This window comes from Hippichthys cyanospilos, chromosome 15, assembly GCF_059441005.1.
Source record: "Hippichthys cyanospilos isolate Australia breed blue-spotted pipefish chromosome 15, RoL_Hcya_1.0, whole genome shotgun sequence".
NCBI classification, from domain to species: Eukaryota; Metazoa; Chordata; class Actinopteri; order Syngnathiformes; family Syngnathidae; genus Hippichthys; species Hippichthys cyanospilos.
Window position 1 is genome coordinate 12213434 of NC_142383.1, and position 13835 is coordinate 12227268.

The following is a 13835-nucleotide window of genomic DNA, read 5'->3' on the forward strand; positions in this document are numbered from 1 at the left end:
GAACAGTATAGTATTCTTTTCAAATTAAGAGCAAAGTAATTGGAACATGAAGCAACTTATTGCTAAATTGTGTTATTGTGACTCCTTTGCAAATCATTCTATGCCTTCATTTTGTTTTGCACCGATGTGCATTGTCATCAGTGACACAGCAGAGGAGTCAGAAAAAAAAATCAAGATATTACACAATTTAGCACCTGGAGTTAATCATCAAAATATATCCAAAGGTACCACTACAAATGTAATGACAAAGATTAAATCAAAAACGGATTGCATATTGTGTTTTACAGAATTAAATTTTCACCCAGGTTGGGTGTATAGTACTTGGTTGGAAAGCAATATTTCACATGGTGTACACCATTTGAAAAAACGGTTGAGAACCACTGCTATAGTCAAAAATCAATAGTCCAGTAATGGGTAGTTTTCGCAAAGCAAACACTTAAAAATGAAGAACAAGGGGGTGCAATGAGCAACGGCGGATTTCTATGAAAACAAGGGCACGAGAGGCGGGGTTACAACAAGAGGCCAGGAAGTGATCGAGGTCTGTCGCGAAGGGGAGGTGGTAGGAAAAAGCCAGAGGAGAGATGATGAGGAAGGGAGGTGGGGTGGGAGGTGGAACGGGGAGATGAGAGTCGCAGCACCATTTTTCACAGCAGACAAAAACATTTGCTGGGATATCAATTTGGAACTGCGGCGGCAGTCTCCCCTTCCTGGCCCGCCATCCATCATCTTTTCGGGCACCCAGATGAGCGGGTGACCCATAGGTACCGTGCGTGGGAAGCAAACGCCAAAGCGCTACGGGGCGGCGTGGGTTGCCAGGGTGCCCCCCCGACCACCCGCTTACCCTCCACCCCCAAGTCTTCTCCCATTAGCGCCAGCGGCAGAGACCCCGCCCTCCGCCTGCCCTCTTATTGGCACCTTTGCTTGCACCCCATCACTCATCTCCTGGCCATCATCCATCACCCATCGCGATCAATAGGGGGCCACGCATTCATCAAGCAAGGGAAGGGGGGGGTGCACGGCGGCCGAAAAAAATAAGCAAAAGCGAGTGAAAAAGGAGAAGGACACCAAACGGGCAGCCGTGTTTCGGCAGAGAGGGTGAAAATGGATGCGGCGAACCTTGGCTATTCGCGGCGTTTAGGAACCACGCCCAAGCTCGAATTTGTCAATGTCGCTAACACCCGCTTGGTGATTTTTAAGTTGCCTTTTTTACAGGTTTTAAAATACACAGCATGATCAAGCCCATTTTCATTTGTTTAGGTTCACCTGTTTTCTGGGAGAAATGTCATTTTTAGCAACAAAAAGCTGATATTTTGTTTAGAATAAATTTGATAACTAAATTGTTTATCATTTAATAATCAAATGTATTCTAAAAAAATACACACTTTTTACAGCTGCAAATGACAAAATACTGTTAGTATCCCATTAGGGCAGGAGTGTCAAAGTCATTTTTGCAGCAGCTTTAGTTATAATTTCCCTTAAAGGGCCGTGAAGATGAGAAAACCAAGTAAATGTTTAATCATCTCATAGTATTGTTACTTTACACAACAAACTGGCTTAGTAGTTTTGAAATCAGAAGGAACTCAAGGAAATTCGAGGAGGTTGTCGAGTTATTGTTGAAGTTACACTAACAAAGTTGAAAACAAAATCTTGCAAACATTCATTTAAAACATTGCAATTTAGTTTAACAAGGGTCATGAAAGTTGCCAATTTACTTTCATGCGCCACATGTATGATGTGGTGAGCGACATCTGTTCCCCTGCCTTAATTTGTACTTTAGGAGCATTACTTGTGCATGACATATAATTGTTATCAAATTCAAGACATAAATTTTACTGCTAAAAACGGCAAAAGAAAAGTCCCACCTTGTCAACAGAGCACAAAAATAGGTGTAAATCGGTGAGTTTTGTGCAAAAGACTAGACTGAACACACCATATAGTGAATAGTGAATTGGTGGGTGTTCACTCTACATTGAAATGTAAAAAAAAAAGGGATGAGGCACATTAGGCTGTAATTCGGAGCAGTCACATTTGGCGTTGACAGCGATGGTGCCATCACGCTGACAAGTGACTGTGCCATGCGCATCCTTCCTTTGAGGGGAAGGGAGAAATATTACTGAGTGCAGCTTTAATCAGACACAAGCACACACACACAAGTTGAGAGCGTAATGGCGCAATGTCACTGTCAGTCATTCTGTGCTTGTCAGTTTCCGGCAAGGCTGCGCACTTTGTGTTGACAGCCCATAAGTTGTATGTGACGCAAATACACACGCGCGCGCACACACAAGAGGATTCGGCGTACACACTCTTCCAAGCGGAGCCAGAGCGAAATAGATGGTGTTTTAAGATGATGGATGCCTACTCTGCCCAGAAAGATTAAGCCCAACCGCCGGCGATAAGTTAGCTGCCGATGCGTTCGGGGTACACGGTAATTGTGATTGCTCGACAGGCGAGTGTGCAGTTGTGTGGTGTGTTTGGGTGGTAAATGTGCAGAAAATAAATACATAAAAAGTGCAAGATTGCATAATGTGTGACCTCGTTTGTCAACACGGCACTACTGCAAATGCAAACATTGCTACACTATAGTTCTGCGGGCGTAAGAGGATTGAAACGGGAATTATGCATTATAAATATATACAGTACATAGTGTGATTATATGGATATGCATCATATATATATATATATATATATATATATATATATATATATATATATATATATATATATATATATATATATATATATATATATATATATATATATATATATATATATATATATATATATGTATATATATATATATATATATATGTATATATATATATATATATATATATATATATATATATATATATATATATATATATATATATATATTTTTTTTTTTTTTTTTTTTTTTTCAAAAACAAGGTATAAGATTGTTAGAAAATAAATTCAGCACTGAAGCAACTTATTCATCTATTACTTTAGTTTTTTTTTTGAGTGATTACTTTGAGAAATCAAGTACTACGTATATTCTTTGATACTAGTTTTAAGCATCTGAGGGGGTGGTCATTTTACCACTTTCTGTAGATTGAAAATAACATTGCTGTTGCACAGGTAATGACCAATCGCGTCTCAGTTTATGAGCAACACATAAACAAAAAAATAAGCTGTGATTGGTCGTTAGCTTAGCGATGAGCAACTGCAATGTCATTTTCAGTAGACAAGTGAGAAATTGGGCACTCCTTGAGGTGGATTTTGCCAATCAAACAATATTCCACAAAAAATATATTCCATATTTAGACTAGTAAAACTGCAGAGAACATCATTGTAAAGAAAGTTTTTTGATGTTTATTAAAGCGGTTAATTCAATTACATACTTTCAAATTATTCAACTCTTACAGAAAACATCACACATACTAATTTGTGATGAGGACTTATCAAGAAGAAAGAAAGTGCTATTCCCGGAGGCCGCCGGCCAAAAGTCACCCGGGTCGTGTCTGCACCGGTGTCAGGTGTCCCTCTTGGATTTCAAACTCCAAGGCTCCTCCATCTGCCCGCATCATTAGATTATTCATGAATAGCTTAAATGGTCGACATGCCGAAAAACAGGCTTGTCATCAAAAAAATAAAAAATATGACTTATAACACAGTGTCACCTTGCACACCATGAATATTTCCTCATGATTAGCTCACAAATTAATGTGTTTAGTTTACACACATCGACAAAAAGAGTGTATGGTGAACACCTGCCGGTGTGTTTCCTCAAGGCAAGTGTACACCGCTACTTATTTACAACTGTCAATTATTGCGTAAATATGATGATTGTATTTTCTATTTCAAATAGAAACAAAATATCAGGCCCATGAACGTGGCATTGTGGCTTCCGTCACACCAAAACGCCTTCAATCCTTAGAAATGATATGTTCTTAGCAATGATGTCATGGGATTAACCTGTCTCCATGACCCCTCATTAGCCTTGTCACCCCTGACATCATTTTCTTTGTTTCATCTTCAAGGAGGAGTTTATGGTTAAGAAGGCAGATCTCAGGCTTTGTTGATTTTGTTGAGGACATTATAATAATGGATGGATGGATGGATGGATGGATGGATGGATGGATGGACGGATGGACGGATGGACGGATGGACATTTTTCTCAAATAATGTTATGCTATTGCGGGATTGAAATGTTAGTGAGTTACGATCTGTGGCACTAAGCCAGTGTTTCTCAAATAAAGGGGCGGGCCCCCCTGGGGGGTGCGAGGTGATGGCAGGGGGGGGCGCGGATGATCCCAGGAAAAAGGCTTTGTTTTTGTCATGTGGAATGTAATTGCAATAAAATAATAATTTTCATCATTTTTATTTAGTTTCTGGCACTTTGGTGCACTTGCTTCTTTTTTTTCGTCTTAGACTAAGCTATAACCCGTATAAACACGATAAAAATAATTAACAGTTGTTGAAAGTTGATTAATATAGCGTTTTTCTGTTGTTAATATTAAAAAGATTACATGCGTAGGTATACTTAAACAATTTTCATCAATAATAATGTTATTTATATTCAGTGCATCGACTGGGGGGGGCACGAAAGGTTTTGTCTTTTCTAGGGGGGGGCCTGGCAAAATATAGTTGAGAAACACTGCACTAAGCTAACGAGGATAGTTTCTGGTTGTTGGTTTAGGCCTTTCCTTTTTAGTAATCAATAAAGTAAACCAGCTTTACAGGAAGAGCATCACTTCATAATGCCCTTGTTTTATTATTAATTGACCGGAGAGGCCAAAAAACGCGTTAGGATTTAAAAAGCCATGCGACACAAACATCTCGTGAGGTCTTATTTTTTAACTACCGTGAGGTAATTTGCTGCATAAATCACGCCGCGTTTAAAACATTCCGTCGGAAGCCGGTCAAGAGGGTCACAGCGTAAATCAGCATAAGTGATCAGATAGATTTTTTTTTAACCTCTTTCTGGTAATGCACGCGAGCATTGGAACACTTGCAATCATTCAGGTGAGGGAGAAGGCGAGGCCGGCGGTCCGAGCGTCCGGCCCTGCCAGGTCACGCAATCGACAAGGTGATTGACCCTCCAATTGACCGCCGCTGACTGCTCAGGCCAATCTGGCTAATGTGGCAAGCTGTACGAGCATACAAAAAAAAAATCCAAATTTTTCCACCGCCGGGTTTCTAACCTTGGTTTTAACGACTTGTATTGGCACGTTCCTTCGTGGGACAGTTCCCATTAGTGCTGACTTCTCTCATAGTACTTGAGAGAATAAAAACATAAAACAAAGCCGCTAAATGACACATAGAAATGTTGTAGAAAAACATTAAAATGTGGTGGTTCTTTTCGAGCATGTAAGACTGATTTTAATGCCAATGCATTTTGGTGTAAAACGTTTGGTAACCTTATGTTTTTATGGATTGTATTAGATTTCTTAATATGGATTTAAATATCTTGTTCTGGTTCTAGTTTGTTAAGAATACAAAAAAAAGGCAGCAAACAATCAAAACACTTGTTTCAAATGTATTTCAATTTTTTTTATTCCACTGTGCTGAGTGAAATAAACTTTTGGATAAAGTGAAGACATCATCTGGCGTTTCCCATATGCTTCAGAACACACCAATCAGACTTTTTGATTAAAACTTTCCGTCATTAAAGACTCCCTCATCTTATTAGCCTGAATAATTGATTTAATTTGTCACACAGCAACTCCCAGCTCTCTCCTCCACTTAGTTAATGAATTAATTGATTGAGTGTGTGTGTGTGTGTGTGTGTGTGCGTGTGTGTTTGTTTGCTACATGGTGGGCCTCATTCTGGCTTTTTATTCTTTTTGGGGACCTCTTGTCCTTGTGGTACCATTTTAGTGGGTTCCACCAATCAAGTCCAACCCTTTTTTGGAGGGTTAAGACTTGGTTTTAGAGTTTAGATTTGAATTGGATTTTGGTTGAGGTTAGGGTAAGGGTTGGCTTTAGGCAATCAGTTGTGATGATGAGGGTTAAGGTTAGTGCTAGGAAATGCATTAGGTCAATAGGATGGCCACAGCAAGGTAGTAAGACAAACCTGTGAGTGTGCACATGTGAAAGAGACACACAGAGAAATTTGTAAAGAAAATCAAATCTACTTTCTGTCCCCAAATTGTCAGGTGCACCAGGGACGTGCAATAGAAAACGCTATTGGTTCGCCAGAATAAGAAGCCCACGCCACTGTCTCCAAAAAATATTTATTAAACTTTGGAACTATATTTTTGTTCAATCATTTTTATTCAGCAAGTCCAGAAGAAACATCATGTCACATCAGCTATTATACTTCTGGCTCATCTGCTGGAAAACTGTGTCACTGATGATACAATTTAGCAATAAGTTGATTCATGTTCCAATTAATTTTCTCTTAATTTGAAAAGTAGGATGAACTAATCTTGTGTCAGCATTAAAGTTGATTTCGTGATACCGCGAGAAACCTTACCAAAATATCGCATACACCATTAAGTGCCTAGTGCCTTCATGTACCCCCAAGGGAGAACGAGTACCACCATTTGAGAACCCCCGAAATAGCGCTCAATCAACAGAATCACTTCTAATAGCTGCACATGCCCACAGATGAGGAAGATTAGTCACGTGTTTTTTGTCAAAAACAACAGCAACAACAAAAATCTTTCAAAATCCATCTGGCTCAAAAAGGAGACATTTTCGGATGAATCTCCTACAATGTAAGTTAATAGGCAACATTCATCATTCACAGTACTAGTAAGAAATAAACCATGTTTGCTGCACAGTTAAGTGGTGCTGTGCCAAGAAATTATCAATTCATTTTCCTGAAAACCACAAAGATCGTTTTCAGCGGCACGGTGTACCCAATCTATCTTTCTATCGTTACATCCCTAAAAGCTGGATTCATTTCTTCATCATCAAAGACATAATGCTGTCAAGATTTCTCCAACAAACTTTAAGGTTAGAGCGTCCTCTTTAGGATACACTGCGCACTTCACATTTTCCTCTTCCTGCGAATTTGGCTGCCATTCAAATTGACCCTGAAGTGAATTCCATTACTAAATCCAATCATCATCCAAGTGCAAACGACTTCATATATTCAGCCAAACCGAGACAGCTTTATGTGCTTTTGATTAAACATCACAGTAATGTTTGTTTTTCTAATTTTGTACTCACCCTTAAATCCTCAACACCAAAATGATCCCTTTATTCATTTAATAAGATTCTTATTTATGAGAGTTGCGTGCACTTGTGGCCCCTGGCTCGCTGACAGATAACTGACACGAATGCACGTAAATCCATTATTTGATATTGCGCTATTTTATCACCCAATAACATACGAGTATAATCCCTGCTCGTGAGTTTGCTTTAATTCATTTAAAAACAATGTTCAAGCATGAATTTACTTTCAAATGTAGTTATTTTGGGTGAATTTAAGATAAGCGTAATGAAATCGTCATATCTTGCCAGGTAATGAGAAATGACGTTGTTTTGTTTTGTTATCAAAGGTAAAATATGAATGATTTATACTGCTAATGGATAAATTGTACTGTAAATTCGAAATTGTAGAACTTTAGTCATGTAAAGTTAAGAATATCATATCGAATATAGCTACAACATTTCTAATGTACTATTAGACTTTTATATAACTATAATCTGAAAACATTACAATTTGTTATCTTGACTTTATGGGATGGGCAATTAAAATATTCATAGTTTCAAAGCCATCAACAAGTTGAATATTTATTTAAATAATTTTAAACGGCCTTATTTGTTATTACCATTTAGATTTTAGAATATTGGAGGAGGTGTTTTCTCTCTTCAGAAGTGTGTGCTGGGCCTTTAAATATATACTGCCGTCAACATGTTCGTGTCGTGCAATATTTTGCGACACCGCATGATTTCCGGCATTCTCATCCCCGCTAGAAAATATCGGCATCTGTCTCAATCAAGAACAAAAACGCGTTCACTTGTGAAAAAAAGGACAGTTAAACACGTGAAACGGAGTTTGTATGTCGCAAACATCATTTTCAAGGTGGAAAAGGGCACCGGAGTGTCGCATGTAAGTATGCCCTATAGCTCTATTGAAAAATAAAATGACAGAACGACTAAGCGTTTTAACCTGAAAGATTTATAAATGAACATTGAGCCAACGTTTTGTACTGCAATCATGATGTATTTGAGGAACCTGACTAGCATTTTGCTAACCAAACTGCAGTGTAGTTTGCACGTAGCCGTAATCTAAGGCCACTCTAACGCAGTAGTAAAGTCGTAATTACAATAAACGTTTGAAAGGAATAGAATGATTGTGCGCACATTCAGTAATGAAACAATTAGTGGTATCTTCTTGAGTGGTAAGCCGAGCATCATTGAGTTATGCGAACGATATTAGCAGATAAATGGCACATTAATGCTCAGTATAGTTGTTTTAGCTCATAGCATAGTGTCGTGGTTACAAATAACAAATCATCAGTTGTTTATTTTTGGGTGCCCAAAAATTATGTATTCATTACAAATATTGTAACGTTGCTTTAAAGTGACTGAAGTTGTCATTCTGTCCATCCAGTGCTGTTGCCTACGTCATTAGTGTTAATGTCACTTTCAATCGACAACAAGTGGCAAAATGACCACGCCCCGAGATGGCTAGAAACAGTCCACAGGGCTATTAAACTTGACTATATTTTTGGAAATGCGTAGAACATTTTGTAAAGACTTCCTATTTAAGTAAAAAGTTGTTGTTTTTTTTTTACAGTCTTCAGATTCCGTGAACAACTAGAAATTCAACCACCTCATGATGCAAACAACAGCAACCGCCACGACAGTCAAGACATCGTCCGACCGGGGGCTCCTGTAGCCCACCCATGCCTGTGATCCCCATCCCTCGGCGGGTGCGCAGCTTTCATGGCCCCCACACCACCTGCATGCACTCGGCATGCGGCGCAGCGCACGCCACCAAGCTGGTGCGCAGCAAGTACAACAACTTTGAGCTTTACGTGCGCTCACGCTGCATCTACAGCTTCCTGCGCTTCCTGCTGTACTTCGGCTGCAGCTTGCTCACCTCCCTCCTGTGGGTGGCGCTGTCAGCGCTCTTTCTTGTGCAGTACATAGGTGTGCGTGCTCTACTGCGTTTGCAGTACAAGCTGTCTGTCATCCTCTTTCTGCTCGGCCATCGGCACCTCGACTTCAGCGCAGTCAATGCCCTGATTATCTACAGCATGCAGATCACCTTGTTCATGGTGGGCGGCCTCGGATGGTGCTTCATGGTATTTGTGGACATGTAACCGAGAAAAGGGTGAGGCAGCAAGAACTCGCAGAGGACTTGAACTGATCCTATCCCAGTTTCTGCAACTGGGAATTTTCAGAATAACAAAGCTAGGTGTTTTTCGTCCATGTGTTGTTTGAGTGTTAAAGCGTACCAGTTTTGTCACTTTACCGTGTTTTGTCAGTTAAAAATTTTTTATAACTCCTCTTAAGATTTTTTTAATTGCATGGTGGACCTCTCAAATGCTCTCAAGGGCCCACATGTAGCCCACAACCCTTAGGTTGTCCATTAATGCTACCACCGAATGTGAAGGAATAAGTAAAAGATTTTATGTGCATTAAAGATGATTCTTAACTGGAATGAACTCTTCCAGGTGTCTTGTCTTTTGTGTCTTACAGTGGACGTGAGAATGAGCACCAAACAAATTTGGTGGATGATGACTCTTAACAGGAAGCTGAGCCTTTTGCATCAAGCTGTGTATTATGAAGTGAGCAAGTTTTTTTTTTTTTTGTAGGGGGGTTGAAGTAACATGATATTGCAAATCCTACATATCTTCAACTCATTTTTTTTCTGTCACAATGTAATGCTAATGGTTCAACAGTCTCAGTTTTCAGGTCTTCGAAAATAGATATTTTTTGTGATACGAAGATTCCGCGCGACGTTGATATGCAAATTAGTTCGACCAGCCTCCCGCTAACTAACCAAAAATAAATTTGTTAATTGCAGCAATACTTGCAACACGCCACATGGTGGCAGCATCGCTCTGCTTAGAAAGAAGGCGAGTCGTTTCCTTAAAATCGCTGTTGAGCCTGTTGATGCTTATTAACTTATTTAAATGTGACTAAAACAATCAGGTGTTAGAACCCGCCTATCAAACTTTGACGAGCGAGTTTGACAAATAAAATAAATGCATGAAACGCCGCAACAGTGTGTCATTAATTAAATAAATGTTTCATTAATGAATTAAAAGTGTCATTTATTAAATAATTGCTTCATTAATTAATTAAATGTGGCATTAAATAAATGTTTAATTAATTAAACATTTCTTCAAAGATTAAATATAATTATATTTAATATTTACCTTTTAATTATAATTGAATATTCAATGTTTCATTAGTTGGTTAATTGTGGCATTAAATTTTCATTCGTTAACGAAACATTCAATTAATGAAACATTTATTTAATGAATTACACTTTTAATCAACGAAACATTTAATTATTTAATAACACTTTTATTTAATTATTGAACTTGAATTTTGGCACTTTCGATCCTCCATAAACCTCCCGTATAACGTTTAAAATTTTGAATAATTCGACCATTCTGTCAATATTTCCCTTATTTTGAACAGATTTTATTGGACATCACCTGATTCCATGCATATTTTGCTAAATACAGCATAATGTATTGTCCACTTCGTAGAAATATATTTGTACGTGTTTTACATGCTTTGCAGTCCAAAGGCCGTCTTTGTGCGGACGACCGTGTGAAACATGTGATTGATGCGTGTCATCGTGTGAAGCCATGTGATCAATTAGCCCAAAGCAATAAATACAAAATAAAGACGAGACTTTAAAACCCTCTTAGTCCTGAAGCATCAAACTCCACTCCATGATGGCCTGTGCCCTGCATGTTTTTTTTTTTAAGTCTTTCCTTCTGACAACATGATTCAAATGATCAGGCCCAGTATGAATCTCCAGCAGAGCTCACTGGTGAGCTAATCATTTTAATCTGGTATGTTACAAAGAAAGACTTGGAAAACATGCAGGACACAGGCCATTGTGAACTGAGACATGATGGTTCCGGAATAAGAGGGTTACACTGATCATATACAGACAGGCGTAAGTCTACAATGAGAAATGATGTTGAAGCTGTTGCACGTAACGTGTTGATGGATGGATGAATAATTATATAATATTATTTGTTCTTTTTGTGGTCAGCCAATGCAGAATATGGGGTTGTTGGGAACTTGACCTGACACTTTGACTCTTTTGGAGGTAATATCAGAGGTGACAAGGCGCGGGTGTGCACGACCTTTTATTCTCCCTATAAATGCAGAAATGTTCCCAATGAAGTGCAAAGCTGAACTGGCTAGAGTTTCCACCTTTGGATGTAGTTTCGGAGCCGTAGCTAAAACTGGATGTGCGTGTTTGTAAAAGTACACTGCCCCTAAAAAGACAACATGTTTCTGTGCTTTAGGTCTGCACAAATGGCAGTCACATAGTGGGAGGCCTGTAATGTCAACACATTAATCTTTCACCATCAAAATAGTATTTTGACGCGGCAAAACCTGCGTGTAAAGTCCCTTTTTACACTTTGTTGCAAAAACGACTTTGTAATTCTGTTCAGTCTGAGTGCCCTTTTGAAAAGTTGTATCAAACAAGGAGCTGAGATGCTCTTCCTCCGCATATTTTGTGGCCATTTATCTAATTATGTTTTGATACTATTGAGCTGCTCCACGCACAGCAGTGATATTTGATGAAGCATTAATCAAGATTAGTGGCACACCTTTTGTTGCATTCCAGGAAACTGGGAAGTTGGAATTTACCTACCCAGAAAAGTACACTCGAACTCCTCTTTGAACTGGGGTGTCCCGAGTTGCGAATACGGGGGAGGAGGGCCATAATGACCCCCTCCCTTACTTCCATGGAAACACATATTTTAAATGGCAAAACACAAGTGTATAAAACTATGTATCTTTTTCATTTACTATGAAATTAAATATTCGAACTAATGTCACATGATTATTTGTGCTGAGTGCATGGCGCTGATTGAAATCATTCTGTGAAATGCTTTTATTCGATTTATCGTGAGGGGAAAAAAAGGACTATAGTACATATATATTTTTATTTTTATTTTTTTTTTAAACTGTCACTATCAGCAATTTCATTGTTTACGGATTCCCTCGAGATAGGAACTAGGATAAACCGAGTGGCATATTTCCGATTTCCTACATTCCACCAATGCAGCATTAGAGATCAATCATCATGGCTGAAAATTTGTTTAGCATTTCATCAACAGTATTGTTTACTTGGATAAGCTGTTAGTTTGCGAATCACTGTATTATTTTGAATTATACTATGAGATAGTACACAAAATCAGATCAAAGGAAAATTATGTTAACTAAAACGTTATTTTTTTATTTTATTTTTTTTACATAGTTTTTCTCCTCTTTAGATTGTCAGGGGTTTGTTAATGTAATAATTTTCTGGCTTCTTTTGCATTATGATTCTCACTTGGTGTTTTATTCATTCTCACTTAATTTCACTTTCATGGTGCCTGTCCTCTAATTCATTGTATTACTGTGTTGAAACAACAAAACTACTGTTGACCCATGGTGTTTGCACAGTTGTTTACATATAACATTCCGCTTCTTTCTTTTGTATTTATTAAATGTTCTACTGATGGATGGAAAAAGGCCGTTGGGTCTGGTGAATGAGCCCACTGTGCAGCTATGTCATAAGAGACTCCAAATGGAGACGCACTTGAGTGTGAACCCTTCCATCCACTGTTCTTCGCATGTCATCGCTATGTCTGAGGCAAAAATTTGCCATGAAGGCGGTGTGAAAGAGGCTTCTGACTGACTTTTCTAACAAACTCACAAACGCAAGGACATGCACACACACGCTTACCACTAGAATTCTTGCCAAGCATAACAGTGGCAATGGCTGCATTTCAATCACCTTATATAGCCTCCAGGTCCTTCAGGAGTTGTATGGTATTTTTTTTTTAAAAGTGGTTATTATGGTATGCAGTTGAGAGAGAGTAGTGGTTCCAAATCTTTCAAAATGTATCCCTTTGAAGTTCGTGTTTTGTGTAATGTTAAATCTATTTAAAATCAGAAAGAGGTGACCAGCTTTTGTCTCATTTCTGTTTCTCATCTTATTTCCAGTTGTCGGGAAGTGAGGGGTCATAGGCCCTCATAGTTTCAGAAACACTCCTGAAGCTCAATGTAACAAATAATCACAAAATTATACTTTTTGCCTCTGATTGGGTGTTTTTCCTCAGATGCCTTGTTTCCTTAAAAATCAAATTAGAAATACAAGACACCCTCTTCTTCCTTTTTGACTTTAAATAAATAGTGACATTTAGGGGCAAAAAAAGCTAAAAGGGAAGTCAACCCAAACATTTTCTTTTTAATAATATTTTATATGTAGCCCCACAAATCAAAACAACATTCTTTTGCCACTTGCAGGCGCCGGAAAATGACTTCACAGTTGCCCAGGGTAATGACCAATCAGGGTTCAATGTGGAAAACAGGTGAGCCGGGATTGGTCATTATCCCTGAGCAACTGTGAAGTAAAAGTTAGTCAACACAATGTGGCAAAATGGCCACACCCTAAGATAGACAAAAACTGGTGGCTTTTGTCCTTTATTTAATAATTCCACAAATATTAATCAGAGTGCCGTGTTTGGACGAGTGGGGCCACATGTAATATTAAAAAGAACATTTTTGGTTTGACTATCCCTTTAAATTGAGATTCAATTAAAATGTATTGCTATAGGACCACTCGAATGTGAGTCGGTGATCATTTGCTCATAAATGTTGGCCTACTACTTTTAAGCAACCCCTCGTCACCACACACACACACACACTCGTTTCTCAAACAATGA

General features: G+C 38.5%; 1 protein-coding gene across 2 annotated transcripts; it reads left to right on the forward strand.

Annotated features, from left to right (window-relative positions):
• The first annotated feature begins 7844 nt into the window (after positions 1 to 7844).
• tmem250 (transmembrane protein 250) lies at positions 7845 to 9583 on the forward strand. Of its 2 annotated transcripts, none has more exons than XM_088435410.1 (2): positions 7845 to 8023; positions 8714 to 9583. In XM_088435410.1, the coding sequence occupies exon 2, from the start codon at positions 8823 to 8825 to the stop codon at positions 9240 to 9242; it is 420 nt and encodes a 139-aa protein (XP_088291536.1). In that variant the 5' UTR covers positions 7845 to 8023; positions 8714 to 8822; the 3' UTR covers positions 9243 to 9583. The 2 variants fall into 2 exon arrangements, with proteins under 2 accessions (XP_088291536.1, XP_088291537.1); XM_088435411.1 differs by having other exon boundaries at positions 8721 to 9583.
• Positions 9584 to 13835: the final 4252 nt, after the last annotated feature.

What these genes read in the sequence shown, in the direction of transcription:
- tmem250 (XM_088435410.1), top strand. Translation starts at nt 8,823, where the DNA reads ATGCCTGTGATCCCCATCCCTCGGCGGGTGCGCAGCTTTCATGGCCCC.